General features: G+C 38.8%; 1 protein-coding gene across 2 annotated transcripts in view; it reads left to right on the forward strand.

Moving 5' to 3' along the window:
* The first annotated feature begins 998 nt into the window (after positions 1 to 998).
* Positions 999 to 20,179, forward strand: part of SLC35A3 (solute carrier family 35 member A3) — a 52,435-nt gene continuing 33,254 nt past the window's right edge. The window contains exon 1 of one of the 2 annotated variants that reach the window (XM_059375495.1): positions 999 to 1,330. Coding sequence is in view for 1 of the 2 variants with exons in the window: in XM_059375494.1 (XP_059231477.1) it covers positions 1,813 to 1,830 (18 nt within the window). In the remaining variant the exon portion in view is untranslated. Of the gene's footprint in view, positions 1,331 to 1,617; positions 1,831 to 20,179 lie in introns of those variants that run through there. The other variant, XM_059375494.1, reaches the window with a different exon arrangement.

Consider the following 20,179-nt stretch of genomic DNA (forward strand, 5'->3'; position numbering starts at 1 on the left):
ATTAAGATCTAATATAAATTTCCACATCCAGGGGTTTTCTCAAGGTCACAACACAGAAAAATTTAAAGCCAGTTATTTTTCTTCTTTTTTCTTTTTTTAAAGATTATTTATTTATTTATTTGACAGAGAGAAATCACAAGTAGATGGAGAGGCAGGCAGAGGGGGGGGGGGAGCAGGCTCACTGCTGAGCAGAGAGCCCGATGGGGGGCTCAGTCCCAGGACCCCAAGATCATGACCTGAGCCGAAGGCAGCGGCTTAACCCACTGAGCCACCCAGGCGCCCAAAGCCAGTTATTTTCTAACACAGTTATTTAATTTTATTTTCCTGCTCTCTGTCTCTATGGAGGTAGTTTTAATCACGTGCAATATAAACAGATGTAGGCTTCATCTACAGCGGCACTGTGTAAGAAGAAAGGGAAAACCTTAAAATGCAATTTGATGATCAAACTGGACCTAGAATAATAATTTTAGCTTGTCCATCATCAGACTAGGCTTTGGTGGTTGGAGGATTTCCAACAAAGAAATCAGACGGCCTTCTAAAGCTGGTGTTGCCCAAGGGATCCATGAAGCCAGGAACTCTGAGATCCTCTAGCCCCGTTTGCTTTTTCTTGCTGATTGTTCCTTCCCCTGCCCCGGTTAATAGCATTAAGGGGCTCTCCTCAAACTCAAGGTCTCGGCCAGGATGGGAGAGTGGTTATTTCCAACTCAAGAAGCGTTCTTTTGGACTCCTGGGTGGCAGCCTGTGCCAGGGCTAACGTTGTTTTCAGGGACAGTAACAGCTATATCCAGTTGGGGTTGTTTTCCTGGATCCTCCTCTTCACTCCCTTCTCAGGGTCCTTTGCCCCAAAGGACTTTGCCTTTCTTTTCGCAGTCGGACACCCTGGCACCCGGCACGACCGGACCGGACAGCCCCGCAGAAGCCCTCGGCGGGAGCCACTCTATCCGACTCTCCCACCCCGGACAGAACTAGCGGGAGGTAGTGCCCCAGGCGGCGACGCGACGGTGAAGGCTACACCGGGGGCTGCCCGCCGAGTCGCCTAAGTGCCTCGCCTTCGGGGACCGAGCTGGCAAGCGCCAAGCTGGGGCCGCCGCAGCCGAGCCGGGAACCGCGTTTGCCCGGGCCGAGGCGGAAGCCGGAGCATTTGGGGGACGGGACCGCGGGAACCCGGAAACGCCTGGGCCGCACCAGGCTCGCGGCGGCTGAGGCGGCTGGAGCCGGCGGCTCAGGGCGTCAAGGGTCGCGGGGGACCCAGCGGGCTGGCCAGCCTCGGCTGCCGGGCGGAGCCGAGTCGCCGCCCGGGGTGCGCGCAGCCGGGGGAGCTGCGCGGGAGGTGAGCGTGGGGCGCCCCTGGGGGGAGGCGGGCGCAGGGCAGCAGGCTGCTGCGGCAGCGGCCGGCCGGGGCGCTAGAGGCTGCCGGTGGCGTGGGGGCGGGCGGCGCAGCTCCGGGAGGAGGAGGAGGAGGAAAAGGTGTGCGGGGGCCTGATGGAAAGTCCGTCCGAGTGAAGGGGACGGGGTCGAGATAAGCACGGGGGGGGGGGGGGGGCGAATGAAGGGACACGTTGTACCTCCGAGGGACGACGTGCAGAATGTGTTGGGTGGAGGAGGAAAGGGCCCGAGGAAAGGGGTGTGTCAAGCGAATGAAGACGGCTCTGTGTGCCTCCGAGCCTAGGGCGTGGGGAGCCCCGTGGCCGGCGGGCCCGGCTGGCCGTCATTCCTTCCGTGAAGGTCCCTGGAGCTCCCGCTCCGAGAGTGGCCCTGCGGTAGGCGCCGATCCACCCGACGGGGACCCTGCAGTCGCAGGGACTTGGAGAGATGGAAGGGCTGTCCTTGGTAAGGCTGGTAGCGCCGCGGCAGGGGCGGTCCGGAGCCGGGCGAGATTCCTATCGGGAGCTGTGTGCGCGCGCGCGCCCGTGTGCTGGAGGGGTGCGGGGGAGGGGTTCTGAGGGTTGAGGGAGGGAGGGTTTTCATAGTATTTATTTAACCAGCTAACCACCTTTCAGGAACGCGGGTTCAAATGAGTTAAAGAACGATACTGAATGATGAAATGGGCCTTGCTTGGCCAACCGCTTCCATGTCATTACTTTATAGTAGCAAGACTGAATCTTTTATTATGTTCTTATCACATGCAGTCTTTGAAAATGGAATCGGGAGTTTTTGGTTTTCAGTCAACATTCAGCTTTGATAGTTAAAGATGAAATCTGGTACAGTTTCTCACTTGGTGGCCTTATTTGCATTGGTAAACTCTGGTTGTTTCCTTTAAGGGAATGTTAAGTTTATATGAATGGTTCTAACATTTCCTACCCAACACGGCCTCTTAAGTACAGATTCTGGTTTTTCAGCGTCTCAGTTTACTTCCCCCCTTTTTCCTTCCCGCAGTCTCCGTGCTAAATGTGGTGCTTCTCCCTTATTTGCAATATAGCAGTGGCTTCCAAAGTGGACTTGCTTCCCTCAATCTGTCCCCCTTCCAGTCACTCCCCTCCATACTGCTTCTTAAAAGATAGCTTATGCAATCCCTGGTCACTCTTCCCTCAGAAGTACTCAGTGACCTTCTATTGGCTCCAAAATACATTTAAAATTATTTAGGGTGGCATTCAAAACTTTTCAAAATTGCAGCTGTCCATAGCTCCAATTAGATCATTATGTCCCTTTCATTTTTTTGAATTACTTTATCCCACATAATTTATTTATTCATTTATTTATTTATTTATTTATTTATTTTTTAGCTAAGCTGCTGTAGTTACTTGGAAATGTTATTTCTGAACGTGCTGTGTGCCTACCGCCTTGGACTTTGCTTGCATCCTTCCTTCTACAAGGATCTTCCTTACTATCTTTGTAGAGATTCTACTTATTCTTTTTTTTTTTTAATTTAGATTTTATTTATTTATTTGACAGGGAGAGAGAGAGAGAGACCATGTGCACAAGCATGTGGAGCAGCAAGCAGAGGGAGAGGGAGAAGCAGGCTCCCTTTTTTTTTTTTTTTTTTAAAGATTTTATTTATTTATTTGACAGAGAGAGATCACAAGTAGGCAGAGAGGCAGGCAGAGAGAGAGAGGAGGAAGCAGGCTCCCTGCTGAGCAGAGAGCCCGATGCAGGGCTCCATCCCAGGACCCTGGGATCATGACCTGAGCCAAAGGCAGAGGCTTTAACCCACTGAGCCACCCACGCGCCCAATTTATAACTTTAAATATTTGTTAATTTGCATTTTACTGTGGTTATTTGAGGAATTTGTCTATACTACCTCAAAGATTTATTACTAGGATCAAACATGGACCAGAAAGGCAAATTCAATTATACAATTATTAATAAAATCTGAAATAAGTTTACATCACCACACAAGAATTAATCCTTGCCTCCAGGGTCACTTGTATCACAACGTGTATCCCGTTGTCCAGCTTCAGCTTACAGGGCTTTAGCAAAAGGGGAGTTTTTGTTTTTAGTGATTCCAAGTCGGAAGGATGGGAGAAAGTTGGAAATGTTAGTTTGGATAGTCATAGCAAGATAGTGGAGGAAAATAGAGGAATTCAGGATCCAGTCCAGTTCATAGGTAGATAACAAAACCTCAGAGACAATAAACAGGACTGGAATCTTATATCCACAATAGTGGGCTACTGAAATATAATTTTATTTCTCTACAGTCATCTCCATTTCTACCAAAGGTAAGCAGTATGACTAATTTGCATGCAAGATCAGTCTAGTTTCATTAAACTTGGTTTGAATATTTATGTAAAAATAGCAATTAGCCATGTAGACTCTTTTAAAGTCTGCCTTGCTGGAACTTTTCAAAAGTAATCTCTGAGTGGACTTTTAAAAGCTTCTCAAGGCTAGGACGCCAAGCCAAGGATTCACCGTAAGACTGCCTGCAATACCTTTAGAATTGGGTGACTTCCTTTCTTCTCTCTTCTAGAGGTCTCTAAGAGATCCTGAGGTTCTTGGGCCTGCCAGGAATTGACCTCTTCCTTACTCCCCTGATAAGACTGAGAACCCAGAAAGCAAGATACCAGTTGAGCTTTTTTTTTTTTTTTTTTGAAGGGGCATTATTGGCTTTATATAGTCAATCTTAGTTTCTTAAAGTTGTCTGGTCATATAGGATATTATGCCCATCCTTCTCTGACATTTGACTGAAATGTCAGTCAAAACTTGGGCAGTATAGCCAGTATTTCAAGTTGTATCTTATTACAGGGAGTACAGATTCATATTGAACTTATACAAATAACTATATTGCCATGAGACTAAAAATCCTAAGGGTTTCTGAATTCTGGGTGGAATTAGGTAAGGAGAAAAAGACAAAGGTTTAATTTTGTTTATCCAGGTACCCTTTTCCAAATTGTTGTAAGTTATAAAAAGCTTAAGAGAAAAGGTTTCCTTAAATCTTTTATTTTTTAAAATTTTTAAAAAAGATTTTATGTATTTATTTGACACAGAGAGAGCATGAGTAGGGGTGGGGGAGAGGGAGAAGCAAGCTCCCAGTGGAGCGGGAAGCCCAACTTGGGGCTCCCAGGACCCTGAGATCAGGGCTTGAGCTGAAGGCAGATGCTTAACCAATTGAGCCACCTAGGCACTCCTTAAATCTTTTAAACAAAATGTTAAAGAACCAACAGTGTTTCAAACAAGAACTCAAAAATTACAATGATTCTCATCAGTTTATTCAGTCCCATTTAACTTCTTGTTTTTCTTGATTATGGGTTTGTAGTTTTATGAATCCATCAGTTTTTTCCATGGAATTCTGAAAATTCTTCCCTAGTATGATATTTAAGTTGTCAGAAACCTGTATTCTAGAGTACTTGCCAGAATTCTTTCCATGAATCTTTTTGAAGACAAGCATTTTTGGATTATAGCAGCTTGGAAAAGCTTTCATGAAAGAATCAGTTTAAAAAAATAACTGTCTATAAATGAAAAAGACTTAAAATGGCCATGGTTAAAGATTTGATCAGAGTTCATTTCTAATGCAGTTGACAAGGACATTTGGTTATTTCTGTGACACATACTTTAAGATGATAACGAATTCTGACTAATGACATTATACCAGACTATATCATATTTTAAGAAATTTTATACAATTTCTGAAACACATTTTTTTTTTAAAGATTTTATTTATTTATTTGACAGAGAGAAATCACAAGTAGATGGAGAGGCAGGCAGAGAGAGAGAGAGGGGGAAGCAGGCTCCCCGCTGAGCAGAGAGCCCGATGCGGGATTCGATCCCAGGACCCTGAGATCATGACCTGAGCTGAAGGCAGCAGCTTAACCCACTGAGCCACCCAGGCGCCCTCTGAAACACATGTTAATAACATCCTTCATACAAATATAACCCAGGAAGGTTAAATATCACTTATTTAGCAAGGTTTTCTATATAATTTGACATATCAAATAAACCTAATTAGTTTGACATTTCTTTTTTTATAAGGAGCTAGAACAAATCTTTTGAGATGTTTCAGCGACCCTCTGGAACAAATCAAAGATCCAGGTCCAAAAGACTTCATTTAGGATTTGATTTGGGGGAATTTTGCCAAACATATTAAAATGTTTTAAAACACATGATTAAATAGGATCGTAGGTCCTGTGAAACAATCCCTTTAACATAGATATATATATATATATAAAACCTTCGCTCTTTTAATAGAGAAGCCTGTTTTCTTAAGTAATCAAAGACCTGATAAAGAAAATGAGAAACACAGGAAGTTATTTTGATAAAACACTGGATCTTTGTTTTCTAGGCAGGTTACTTTAAAGATAAAGGAAAACCTTTCACAGTCTTATCAGGAGTAGACCCATAGTCCAAGAAAACTTTGTTCTTTAAGGAGAAACAAGACTCAATTCTAGGTACCTGGGTACCTCAGTTTGTTAAGTGTCTACCTTCAACGCAGGTCCTGATCCTGGGATCCTGGGATTGATTCCCGTGTCAGGCTCCCTGCTCAGTGAGGAGTCTGCTTCTTCCTCTCCCTCTGCTTCCCTCTCTCTGTGTCAAATAAATAAATAAAATATTTTTTTAAAAAAGACTCAGTTCTAGTTTTACATCAATGTACTTTTGATATTAAGGCTCGTTTTTATAACCCCTGTAATTAATGCATTCAATTTTAGCCACTTGACCACTCAAAATAAGTTTCTTCTCTCTCTCTCTCTTCTCAGCTTTCTATATCTATTCAGTGTTTGTCTTTTATTTTGCTCTTTCTCATTATGGAAAAACCAATAATTCTACTTTAGGGCAAAATTAGTCCTTTTTTTTTTTTTTTTGCTCTTGACAAAAACATATCTCCATATCTTATAGTTTTCATACCAAAACACATCTGCCTTCTATGTATACAGAGTTCCCCCCTTATTTCTAGTATTTTAATTACATATATTAATTAGAATTCTTAATTCTTAGAATGCTTAATTCTAGTGAAAACTAGGAAGTAAGTAATTGTGAAATGTTTGTCATACACCAACATTCTGGTTAACTCAGAGATATACTACAACCAACCCCTCTTTTCTTTTTTTTGTAAACGTAGTTGCTGACTATCCATCATTTAACTAGACTTCTCAAATCTCTAAGGACATAAGTCTCCAAAAAGATTTGGGAAACTATTCAAGCAGACATAAAAAATAATTATTGTTGAAAAGTTCATTTATGAATTTTTGTATTTTTAAATTTTTTTACATTTAAACTTTTATTTAATTCACTTGTTTTAGAAACATACGTTTCGGGGCGCCTGGGTGGCTCAGTGGGTTAAAGCCTCTGCCTTCGGCTCAGGTCATGATCCCAGGGTCCTGGGATCGAGCCCCGCATCGGGCTTTCTGCTCAGCAGGGAGCCTGCTTCCTCCTCTCTCTCTCTCTGCCCACCTCTCTGTCTACTTGTGATCTCTGTCAAATAAATAAATAAAATCTTAAAAAAAAATAAAAAATAAAAACATACGTTTCAATTACTCATGAAAATTTCATGAGACATTAAGCAGCTAGCCATGTTATTATTTTTCTTGCTGACAAATTTTGTAACATTAAGCAGCTAGTCATCTTATGGTTTTTCTTGCTGACAAATTTTGTAACATAGAGCTAATGTTGTGCTTATTTGACTTATAAACCCAGCTAGAAAAGCTGTATGTCTGCATTATATTTAATGCTGTCAACTTTGTTTTTGTTGTTTTAGCTAAACCAACAATATTCTTATTTGCCAAAGATTACCTGAGTCATGTGAACTTAAAAACATTTGTGTTAGTTTCTGTATTTCTCTCCAAGAATATTATATTAATATAGTATTCCCTTTTCCCATAATCTAATTAATTGAGCTCTTTTATAGACTACTTTTGGCAAGACCATCTAGAGGTAGAAAAATATCACACATGTAAAACACACAAACAGAAATGAGATCTTATGGCTTTTGTTTTAAATTCTTAACCATGTGTTAGGTACAGCAATAGAAAGCTCACTAGTTTATGTAAAAGAAATTGTGTGTCTGATAGATAGAATAAGGTGAGGTTACCTGCTTAGATGGCTAAAGCTTTTTACTAATGTTTGTTGAAAAGACTTTTTTTTCCCTTAAGTTTATTTATTTAAGCAATCTCTATACCAAACCTGGGGCTTGAACTCATGACCCTGAGATCAAGAGTCATACACTTCTCTGAGTGAGCCAGCTGGATGCTCTGAGAAGACTTTTTAAGATTGTTCGTTTGCCCAGTATCCAGATAACTCCCTTTCCCTTTTCAGCATCAGGGTAATTGTCTCTAACTCTCTTAGAGATCCTGATGGAGGATAGGGGTCTTAAAGTTCAAATGACTATAGGCTAAAGTGGGGAGAGAGAAATCTTGCAGGGGTAGAAAGAGGGATGGTGGAGATAGGGGCCTGAAGGAGTCAAGGCAAATGGGTAGAATATTGAAGTTGGCTAAAGGAGGAAGAAGGAGCAGAAGTAATGGGAAGGTCTTAGAAGAGCCAGTTTGGGAAGATCTTAGGTTTCCCAAAGAAGCCAGTGAAGTTCCAGATTATCCTCAACAAAATCATGCCAATAAGAAGGAGGTAGACAGAGGTGGCAGAGTATATAGCTAGCAGGGGTTCAAGAAGAGGATTTCAGTGGCCTGAAAAGTTCTCACGAGAAGCATAGGATGGAATAGAACAGAGAGGCATTAAAGAACAAATAATTCCCATCAGGCTCCAAATACCAGCTTCCAATTAGATTAACTTGACCATAGAGCTCCTTTAAAAATCCTTTCAAATATCTTATCAGGTTTCAGCTGGGACAAACAGTAAATATTCCTGGCAGTACTGAACTCCTTTTTAAAAATATTTAAAAAAAATTTTTTTTTTTAAACCAAAGGTAAGCATATCGAGTGACTCACAACCAAAACCAATAAGCCTTTTATGACTCAATCATGATGCAAGAAATATCTCCAGAGAAGGTAAAAAAGATGCAGCCCTCCCAAGGTCCAGAAGCACTATTAAAGATAGCCAAAAGAAAGAGACATGTCTCCAATTCATCCCCCACCCCCAAACAACTGGCAGCAGTCAGTAGGATGCTAGCTTCCAATGGAGTGCAACCCCCATTTCTGTCTAGCTCCTATTCTATATTCTGTATTCTTTTTCTTACGACTTCTAACCTAATGGTTGAGCCACTTGCACACCCAAGAACTGATAACCTGCATGCCCCAGGCAGGCAGAAAGCCAAGCCAAATTTTAGAGCACAAAATGAGATAAATAGGGAAGGAATAGCTGCACTTTAGGAGGCAAGGATCAATAACCAGTGGGTACCCTAAAACCAAATTCCCGAGAATCTTAATTCAGAGAACTAATATTTACAGATGTTTTCCTTCTGCTAATCTGATTTGGAAAGGAAGAGGCCATATGAAATTTTACCTTCTTCTCTTGACTGGGTGTTATATAGACAGATCAAGGAGAGCTGATTTGGTAAGAATTCTTACCCATCTCTGGCCTCTGCTGGTTCTTCCAGGATCCCATCTGTGAGCTGTAGAGTGCATAGGGTATCTCAGCAATCCCATCTTTTGTCACCAAAAACTGTAGGGGAAGAAACTAATTTTCTCTCTGATCTTCTGAGTTCCTAGCCGAGACTGCCATCATAAAAGACAGATTAACAAGAGAAAAACAGAGGCTTATTAACATATGTTCTCCATATATACAGTGTATACACTCAGGGAAAATGAGTAACTCAAAGGAGTAGCTTTAGAATTCAGAATTAAATACCATTCTGAGAGGGAAAGGGGAAGAGAGATGTAGGCCTCTTAGGGGAAAATAAGCGATTTTTAGGAAAGATGAATGGACCCTTAGAAGAATATGTAAGAGTTAAGATAGTTTGTGGCAAAGTTTATCTGGGTATGATGTTAACTTCTAATCTTCTATAGTGAGTCAATCCTCCCTAGTTGACGAAACTCCTCTGGGGAGGGGGGATTTATGACAACTGAGTTGCTTGTAGAGGATTTGTTTTTAGATAGAAGAGGAAGGTTTGGGGAAAGCCTCCCCTGCATTTGCTGTTTTTTAAGTACCTACAGCATGAAATAACCAATATGCTAAAGTGGCTCATTTTGCAGGTGGCATATTCTATTTTCTTTCACCCCCATTTTCTAGATGAGAACATTAAAGGTCGAATAACTGGCCCTAGGTTCTGCACAAACTCTACACTGCTTCAGTTATATTCAATATGCATATAGTTTGTATCTTCAGATGTGTCTTTTTTTTCTTAAGGTTTTATTTATTTATTTGAGAGAGACAGAGTACAAATTGCAGGGGGCAGGGTAGGCAGAGGGAGAGGAAGAAGCAGATTCCTCATTGAACAAGGAGCCTGATGCAGGGCTCTATCCCAGGATCTGAGCTGAAGGCAGACACTTAACTGACTGAGCCTCAGATGTGTCTTTCACACAGTGAGAACTCAATATGATGAATGAAGGAAAGATACACATTAGAATCAACTGAAATAACCTCAGTTAAAGCCCAGTCTTACCATTCAGTAGCTGCGAAGTACAACTTTTGAGGTTTTTCCTTCTCCTAAAAGTTTTAGACAGGGAGCTTTTTATTTTATATTAATCTGCTGTGGAATTTTTGTGTATGTGTATGAAACTGCAAAAAAAAATTAAGAGTAAATTGTAGACTTGTCAGTAACTAAAATCCAACCAGCAGTTAATAATGTCATTTACCATCATTATTTGAACATCATCAAACCAGCAGTTAATATTGTTACTCATGTGTATGAATTTATTATTAAAGTTCAGATCATGAATTGATAGCTAAGCATTAGATGTCAACTCTCCAAAAGCAAGTCAATCCTCAGTATATTCAACTTAATTGTCTGGTTTAATGAAGGAGTGTAGTGCTGTGTTTATATAATTTTAGTGAACTTTTAAATGTTGTTTGCTAGGTAGATTTGAGAGTGTTTGGTATATAAATATGAGAGTTTTTACTTTATAAGCTTGAATGTTATGCAGCTTCTCTATTTAAATTGGCTGCCCAGAATTCTTACCAGTTTATCATTCAGATTGGAGGTACCACTCAAAAAACAAAGAACCAGTTGCTGTATGGAGATAAGTGTTTTGATTGAAAAAGCATGATGGATCAGGAAATACAATAGAAATTAGAGTTAAGGTGAAGCTGAAACTATTTTAAAAAATTTTTTTTATTTAAGGATTTTATTTTATTTATTTGACAGAGAGAGATCACAAGTAGGCAGAGAGACAGGCAGAGAGAGAGAGAGGAGGAAGCAGTCTCCTTGCCAAGCAGAGAGCCCGATACAGGACTAGATCCCAGGACCCTGAGATCATGACCTGAGCTGAAGGCAGAGGCTTAAGCCACTGAGCCACCCAGGTGCCCGAAGCTGAAACTTTTAAGTCACAACAGGTAAAATGCTAAAAAAGAAGATCATTCCAATAAGAGAGTGTCTACATACACCTTTTACCCGTTCTGCTTACGTTTTCTGTAAAAGCAGGATATGAAGTTTTTTCTAAATTCATATGTTCTTTAAAACCAATTTTAAACACTTCTAGTAGCATTTTTTAACATGAGTAAGTCTTACAAAGGTATTCAGTGAATATTCAAATAAAGCACTAGAGTATTATAACCACTTCTTTTGATTGATAGCTTTTAATCCTCATAACCATGGTGTGAGGTACATACTCTCCCTTCCCCTCCATAGTATAGATGAGGGAAAGGAGGGACAGAGAGGTTAAATAATTTGCTCTATTTAGTGGTGGGGACAGAATGTGAAATTAGGCAATCTGAGTGCAGAGTTGTACTTTAATATACTATTCTGATTGGCCCTCTAAAACTTAGACGTTTTAAACACTTCGCCTTTACTACGAAGACCATGCAAAAGACTTACTGCAAAAATTAATAAGTCATGAATTGGTAGCTTTGACTGAGAGAAATCTTCCTTTATATCGGAGCTCTGACATGTTAGGCAAGGTAAATTATATACTTAATATCTCAGAACCTACAGGTTTTTAAGTATTTTTAAAAATTTTATTTATTTATTTGACAGAGAGAGAGAGACAGCGAGAGAGGGAACACAGGCAGAGGGAGCAGCAGAGGGAGAGGGAGAAGCAGGCTCCCCACTGAGCAGGGGAGACTGATGTGGGACTCAATCCCAAAACCCTGGGATCATGACCTGAGTCAAAGGCAGATGTTTAAGCTACTGAGCCTCCACGTGCCCTAGAACTTGCAACATTTACAGATTAAATGAGATTTAAATGGGATAATGCCTATAAAGCACCTAGCACAATGTCTGATATGCTGTAGGTACTCAGTAGATGTTCTTTTATTAATTTAACTTGTGAAGTTACAATTATTAGGAAACATTTATCGGAAACATGTTTTGACATGGGTGCCTGCATCTTTTATGTATTATACAGAGAAACTTAATCTTTGAGGGTCATTCTTCCCTTCTGAGAATTTACATATGGTAGAGTTTATTTGTTCTTTTATAAATTCAACATAGAGTATATGCCTATTATGTGACATATCCTGGTAAGGAGCTGCAGGAAATACAATGATGAGTAAAACACGGAAATGCGTATATGTCAATAAGTTAGACTGATAAAATTTATAAGTGGTATTATAAAATATAAGTATAAAAATCACATTGGAATATGGTAGAGTAGAGGCTTTTTTAGTCAGCTTGAAACTTAAGAAAACTTCACTGAGAGTAGACTTGTATTTTGATACAAGAGAAAAAATTCTACAGATAAAGAAGAGGAAAGAAAAATTATAATTAAAGAAAAAAAATTTTTTTTTAAAGTAAGCTCCATGTCCAGTGAGGAGCTTGAACTCACAACCCTGAGATCAAGACCTGAGCTGGGATCAAGAGTTGGATGTTTAACTAACTGAGCCACCCAGGTGCCCCAAGGAAAGAGTTATTTTTAAAAAAGGGATATTTCTTTTAAGAATGCATGAAGAAAAAATGTTTGAGATAGATCATAGTTTATGGCAGAGAATTTAGGTTGGGGCCAGGTAGCGATGGACTGTTTTATGTGAGTTTGTCCTGTATCTTTTATTGGTAGGGAGTTAGTTAAATTTTACAAAAAGAGAAGGAATGAGGGGCGCCTGGGTGTCTCAGCCGGTTAAGTGTCCGCCTTTGCCTCAGGGGTCCTAGGACTGAGTCCCACATCCAGCTGCCTGCTTTGCAGAGAGCCTGCTTCTTTCCCTCTATTTGCCCCTACTTGTGCTTTCTTTCTCTTTGTCAAATAAATAAATAAAATAAAAAAAATAAATAAAAGGAATGTGATCAGATCTACATTTTCATAAGATACCAGCTATACGGAGATTTGAGTTGTGAGAGTCCGAAGGCTGTCCCATCAGTTGGGAGGCAGAGTGATGTAAGAACAGTAAATATTGAACAGGCGTAACTGAAATGTACTCAAAATCTATGTAGTTTATAAACCCATTGTATATATAAACTCCTAAGACTATAGGTTTACCTGGGAGTGGTAACACTTTCCTGTTTAGAAAGGGTGGTGGTTTAAAAAAAAGACAAAATCCAACCACTACATAGCATTTGAATTTTAGCAGTGGAATTTTGTCCTTGGGGGAGGGTGGTATTGTTCCATTAACTACTCAAACACAGTTAAATAGCTAGAGTTCAAAAAATTTTTTGCCCTCGACAATCTGTCAAACCATATATCCATAAATACCAGCTAGTTCTATATGTTCTATTAAGTTTCAGTTAAATTATTTTAAACAGTTTTCTAAAATTTTTACCATTTATGAGTGCTACAAAGAGAAGCATTTGGAAAACCTGGGTGGCCCAGTTGGTTGAATGTCTGCCTCCACTCAGGTCATTGTCCCAGGGTCCTGGATTTGAGTCCCACATCGGGTTCCTTGCTTAGCAGGGAGCCTACTTTCCCTCTGCCTGTCACTACCTCTTCTTGTGGTTGCTCACTCTCTCTCTCTCTCTGACAGATAAAGAAAAACCTTAAAAAAAAAAAAAAGAAAAGAAAAACATCTTAAGGTCCCTGATCTTTCAAGTTTGGCCTCAGGCTGAATTAAATAGCTAAACATTATTCTTAATTGTCCCAGTACACTTTAATTAAAAAAAAAAAAGATTTTATGTATTCATTTGCCAGAGAGAGAGAGAGTACAAGCAGGGAGAGCAGCAGGCAGAGTGAGAGGGAGAAGCAGGTTCTCTGCTGAGCAGGGACCAGATGTAGGACTGGATCCCAGGACCTGGGATCATGACCTGAGCCAAAAGCAGATGCTTAATGAACGGAGCCACCCAGGCTTCCTGGTAATTTTAATTCTTAAACATTTGAAAAAAATGCTAGAACCTTGTTATTAATGTTAGTACTTGGGGAATAACACTATCTTATAGAATGATTATATTATGTTTGACTTTATATTTTATAGATATGTTTTAGATGGCATGTTTTGACATATGTAGTATACCTCAAATTGGGCAATATATCATGTTTAAAGGAATCCATTTGGGCGCCAGAGGGGCTTCAGTTGGTTAAAATATCCACCTTCAGCTCAGGTCATGATCCCAGGGTGCTGGGATCGAGCCTCACATTGGTTTCCCTGCTCAGCAGGGAGTGTGCTTCTCCCTCTCCTGCCTACTGCTCCCCCTGCTTATGCATGTTATTTCTCTCTCTCTGTCAAGTAAATAAATAAATTCTTATTTAAAAAAAAAAAAGGAGTCAATTTGAGAATACTCCAGTGTGAACAGAAATTTTAAAATTGGAAATTGTTTTTTAGATTATAAATTCTTATCTGATTACTGCTGTTAATATTTCCAGTTACAAAAACAAAGACATGAATAAAAATAGTGATGATCTGTACTGTCTTTTGCTCTTTATGTCCTTTAAAATAGCAAAGAAATTGGTGTTTTCTAAAATAAGCATTAATAGAATTATTTTTTAACATTGGTCAAGTCCTTCCCTTCCCTATAGAAATATTATGGACATTGGGGAGGGTATGTGCTATGGTGAGTGCTGTGAAGTGTGTAAACCTGGCGATTCACAGACCTGTACCCCTGGGGATAAAAATATATGTATAGAAAAAATAATAAATAAATAAATAAATAAATAAAAGAAATATTATTAACCATATAGTTTTGTGAAACAATGGATGGGCTTCAAATTTTCCATGACAGAACATCACTAGAGCAATATCTCACTTATTTGGTATCCTTGATTTTTTTTTTTATACTGAGTCTGACATTTATTTTAAATAATATTTATTAAGCACAGCACAAACTATGTGAGAGGAATTGTTGAAGACAGACACTTAACAACTGAGCCACCCTGTTGCCCTGTGAGAGGAGTTGTTGTACCACTCTCAGTATAAGCTTGTTATCCTGGTAACTGATTAATTCTTTTGAGTCCTGAAAACTTACTTTTAACCGTCTTCCTCCTAAACATTTTTTTTTAAAGATTTTATTTATTTATTTGACAGACAGAGATCACAAGTAGGCAGAGAGGCAGGCAGAGAGAGAGAGAGAGAGAGGAGGAAGCAGGCTCCCCGCTGAGCAGAGAGCCCGATGCGGGACTCGATCCTGGGACCCCGAGATCATGACCCAAGCCGAAGGCAGCCGCTTAACCCACTGAGCCACCCAGGCGCCCCCTCCTAAACATTTTAAATGGTTTCTGCCTAAGTAGACATAGAATAGAGAACAATTAAATTTTAAAAATACACACACTTGTATTGATTTCCCGAGGCTTCTGTAAAAATTACCCCAGATTAGTTACTTATATTAAGAGAAAGATATTCTCCCATAGTTCTGGAGGCCAGAGATCCAAAATCAGCATCACTAGGCTGATGATAAAGTGTCAGCAGTGCTGCCTATACTCCCTCTGGAGGCTCTAAGGAAAAACCCATTCTTTTCTCTTCCAGCTTCTGGTGGGTGCTAGTCTTCCTTGGTTTGTGGCTCTATCACTAGTCTGCAAGGCCAGCATCTTCAGATCTCTCTATGGATCCATCTTCACAGTTTTGTCCTCTTAAGTATTTGTGTTCTCCTTTTCTGTCTGTCTTTTATGAGGTGTTTGTGCTGGTGTTTAGGGCGCACTTAGCTAATCCAGCATAATCTTCCAATCTCAGGATCCTTAATTTCATTTGCAAAATCTTTTTTCCCAAATAAGGTAACATTTACATGTTCTAGGGATTAGGGCCTATATATTTAGGGGCCATTTTTCAGCCTGCTACAATCCTCAGGCATATTTTAATGTCGGGACATGTGCTAGGATATAGAGATTGTAAAAATGTGTAGAGTATAGGATACTGGGACCCTATGAAATTAAAAACTCAATTTGCTTTTTTTTTCCTTTTCTTTTAAGATTTTATTCATTTATATGAGAAAGAGCATGAGCAGGAGCATAGGCAGACGGTGAAGCAGACTCCCTGCTGAACAGGGAGCCCAGTGCAGGGCTCAGTCCCAGGATCGGGGATCATGACTAGAAAGGCAGACACTTAACCAACTAGCCACCTAGGCATCCTTCAGTTTGCTTTTTATTTCAGGCCCATGACAGGATCAGACTTTGGACATGTTTTTCAGAAACACTGACTTAATAGCTAAAAGAGAGAAGTTGTCTTAGGCCTGTGATAGAAGCTTTCTGATACCTTACCTGGACGATGGGCTATGAATTTAGATTCTCAAGTTCATTATTGTCTTTCTCTAAGTTTTCTAGTTATTTTAGAAGAAAAAAAAATCACCTTTATATGCTGATTTTCAGAAAATATTTTGGTAGCAACTATTTGATCACCCAAAATCTCATGTTGATTATAGGTGTTTACAGGCTATAGTTTAAGTAACTTTTGCCTTAGCATGATGAACAACCACCAGTGTCTCCTTTACCACTGGTAATAGGGTCATTAATGGCCTTAAATCTAGTCAGATCAGAAAACTAATTCCAAATTACTTCCATTGTGGTTCTGTTACCCTAGAACCACATTTAGTACTACACACTGTATTAGGGTTCAATTGAGAAACAGAGCCCTTCACTGTTATAGGATAAGGATTTTATGGTATGAATAAGACCTTTCACAATTGTGGGGAAAGCAGGAGAAGTAAAAGTCTAAAAAGAGAGTGTTGTGGGGGAAAAAAAAAGAGCTCAGAGGATTACTGAAGAGTAACTAAAAGCAGCCTTCCCTCAAACACTAGTGTGGGTACACAAGTCAGAGCTTTCAAAGGAATCTAGGAAGCAAGGATGTCCTGTAGCCAAAATAGGACCATGTAATGGAGCTGGTGGAAAGGTGTATAGAAAGTTGTCTTGTGTCGCTGTCTTTTTCTGTCCATAGTCAAGAGTATGGTGGAGGGATGAGCCCATTTTTGTGCAATAGGATTGGCAGTTGTGAGGAAGAGCTGACCTAGTGCAGGAAAGAGTGAGGACAACTGGAATCTAATTCTCTGTTTCAGTTTTACCAGATTTAACCCTGAGTATTCCTGAGAGTAATGGCTCTTTGTCACTCTCTCCCCCAAGTTTTGTGCAGACTTGTGTTTAGCCAGTTCTAACCTAGCACTATACAGAGTAAAGGACTTAGGGAGATACGTTTGAGTTTAACTAAGTTGACATAAGGTACCATTTTCCTATGATATTTTTCTCGTGCACCCTATATCAAAGCAGTTTACATACTTATACTATTTCTTGAGTTGTTTGAATAATGTGTCTTTCAAGCTAGAGGATAAACTTCATGAAGAAACAGACTATATGTGTCTTGGTCATCATGGTGTATCCAATGCCTAAGTATCCTATGTATTAAATATTTTTTTATTTTTAAAATTTTTTAAATTTTTAAAAAAGATTTTATTTATTTATTTCACAGAGATCACAAGTAAGCAGAGAGGCAGGTAGAGAGAGAGGGGGAAGCAGGCTCCCTGACGAGCAGAGAGCCGGATGCCGGGCTCGATCCCAGGACCCTGGGATCATGACCTGAGCCGAAGGCAGAGGCTTTAACCCACTGAGCCACCCAGGTGCCCCCCCCCTTTTTTTAAGAATATCTTTAACTTCTCTCTTTAGCTGTAAGTGGAGGAAATGCCATAGTGGAAGGTGGTAGGGCAGAATAGCACAGAGATGGGGAAATGGGAGACTGAAGCGCAACACATTCAAAGGGGATCTTAGAGCTATACTTACTAGACCATTATGTTTTCCAAATTACTGACATTACATAGAGTATAATAATACTGAACAATTTTTAATCTAAAAATTAGAATGCAAATAGTTTTTATATTTGTGTAGTTGAAGAAATACTTGAGTGTTATCAATTTAACTGAATATAAGAATGAAAATTCTGCAGTAGTGAAAGAACAAGTTAAAAATTGACAGTACTGTAATTTACATACAGGTAATATTTGCCTATGTAAACCGACACTTGACACATTGAGGAAGAAAGGGAAGGAGAAACAATGAAAAGTTGTTTTACTTAGAATGTAACAGGAACCTTAGATAGTAAAGTGTTGATTATTAAGTGTTACTGAGCAGGATTGTGCCCTGCACTTAAAAGTGAACTAATTTAGTGGTAGTTATTATTTCTATCATAGAAATAAAATTGGTTATATAGATAGTATAAATTATCTTTGACTCATTTTTCTTTCACTTTTATAAAAAATAAAATTTTTGGATTTCCTACAAGATTATTATGGATTTCAAGTAGGACATATTGTTGCTACTTTTAGGACCTGCTGTGGCTACTTCTGAGGTAGTTTGAAAGGATGGTATATAAATGCCAGTGTCAGAAGAAAAGGCAGTTGTGATGAATTTTATTTGTCAATATTTAGCATACAGTTATAGGTTGCAGTTTTAAAGTTTGGCATCATGGAAAACAGTGGACAAAAAATTGCAACTGAGGTCAGTATTTTTGTATGTATTTATTTTTCTGTTCATTTACTTGGGAAAATCTTAAAAGATGTGTTTTGAACAAGTAACTGTTTCTGAATAGCATATAATGTGAACTGATATTTGCCTAGCATTTTATAATTGTGTGTTTTCATATGTACTCTATTGTGTCATTAACTTCTAGTAGTTATTATATTGCACTTAGGAATATATTTCAGAACTAGTGTTTAGAAAATGTAAATATAGCTTACTGAAAAAACCGTGAGTTAAGAAATTGAGCCTTTTATTTTTACAATTGGAGGAAAATTGATATGCAGAATTTCTTAGATACTTAGTAGTCTTTAACATAATCTATGTAAATTTGATTATAGTCTAAAAACATTGACTAAACATTTGATCTTTTAGGACATTTAGTAGCTGGAGACATATCAGCAAAATACAGATAGCCCAAAATACAGATAATGGGTTTCATATATAGTCCTAAAGATTATGTATACATTTTGGTAAGCTATTGGAATAAGTCTGTAGCCAGACTGATATTCATACTTACGTACAAGGACATATCTATGTCTAAAAAGGTGAGTAAAAATTATTAGTATATAACGTTTTGAATATTTCAAAATTAGTTAATGCATATCTAATGCAGTTAATGATGGTATACACAATTCATTTCTCACTAATTCTGATTAATTTGGGGGTAGATATGGTAGCAGTAGTGTACATTAATGATACATATACTTCATGTAATGTATATTTTTTAAACATTTTAAGCCTTTAAAACATTTAAGCTTTTAAACTTAGAATTGACATTGTAAAGCAAGAATGTTTGGGAGCTACTTTCTTTTTTAAGATTTTATTTACTTGAGAGAGATCACCAGCAGAAGGAAGGGCCAGAGGCAAAAGCAGACTTTCCATTAAGCAAGGAGCTGACATGGGGCTCGATCCCAGGACCCTGGGATCATGACCTGAGCTGAAGGCAGACATTTAACCGACTAAGCCACCTGAGCACTCCAGGAAATTTTTAAATTTTTAAATTTAAATTTTGAAAGGAAAAGGATGCTAAATGTTTATCAGTAGGAGAATGGATAAGTAAAAGGTTCATTCATTTGATGGAACATTAGAATTGTGAAAAGCAGTGAGCTAGGTCTGTATATGAATATAGATAGTAAAACAATGCTGAATAGAATAAGGAAAATGCCAAATCATGGATACAGTTTGATGCCATGTTAATGTAATTATAGCTTATGATTATGTTTATATATGTATGAAAAAATTTTAATGGTAGAGTAGAAATAAATACTCTAAACATGTACTAGGTTCCTACCAGGGAGGGAGAAAGGAACAGGACTTAGAGTTATGGCTTAAAGGGGATTTCGACTTAGTTGAAATTACAACTTTAGTTGTAATGTTTTATTCCTTTACAAAAGGAAAGGTAAACAAATGTGACAAAATTGAGATATCAGTTCTAGGTTATGGAATCATGGATGTTTGTTATATTCTTGGTATTTCATTGAATTTTAAAATTCCATCTTTTTTCTCCCCTCAAGAAAAATCTCTCTTTTAGGAAAAGGTGGAACTTTGTGATTATAAGACTTTATTTTCCATGTAAATAAGAAACCCAAAATGTTGTTGAAAACTTAAAAGTGTCAATATGAAATGGCCTAGGTACTTTATTTCACCTTTGCCACTAAAGTCCTGGGGTTTAGGGATTTCCAAAAAACTGAAATAAGAAAAATTATTGACAAAATCTATACCAAAATATCATTAGATGTTTTTGGATAGTTGATTATGGTTCACATTTTTACCAATTAAAATACGTTTTTTCTCATTTTTCTAAGAATATACTGCTTTTAAAAATAAAGTAATAAGTACTATTTTTTAAAAAAAGATTTTATTTATTGGAGAGAGAGAGAGCATGAGGAGAGAGGTCAGCGGGAGAAGCAGACTCC

Source organism: Mustela nigripes, chromosome 14 (assembly GCF_022355385.1).
Source record: "Mustela nigripes isolate SB6536 chromosome 14, MUSNIG.SB6536, whole genome shotgun sequence".
In the NCBI taxonomy this organism is placed as follows: Eukaryota; Metazoa; Chordata; class Mammalia; order Carnivora; family Mustelidae; genus Mustela; species Mustela nigripes.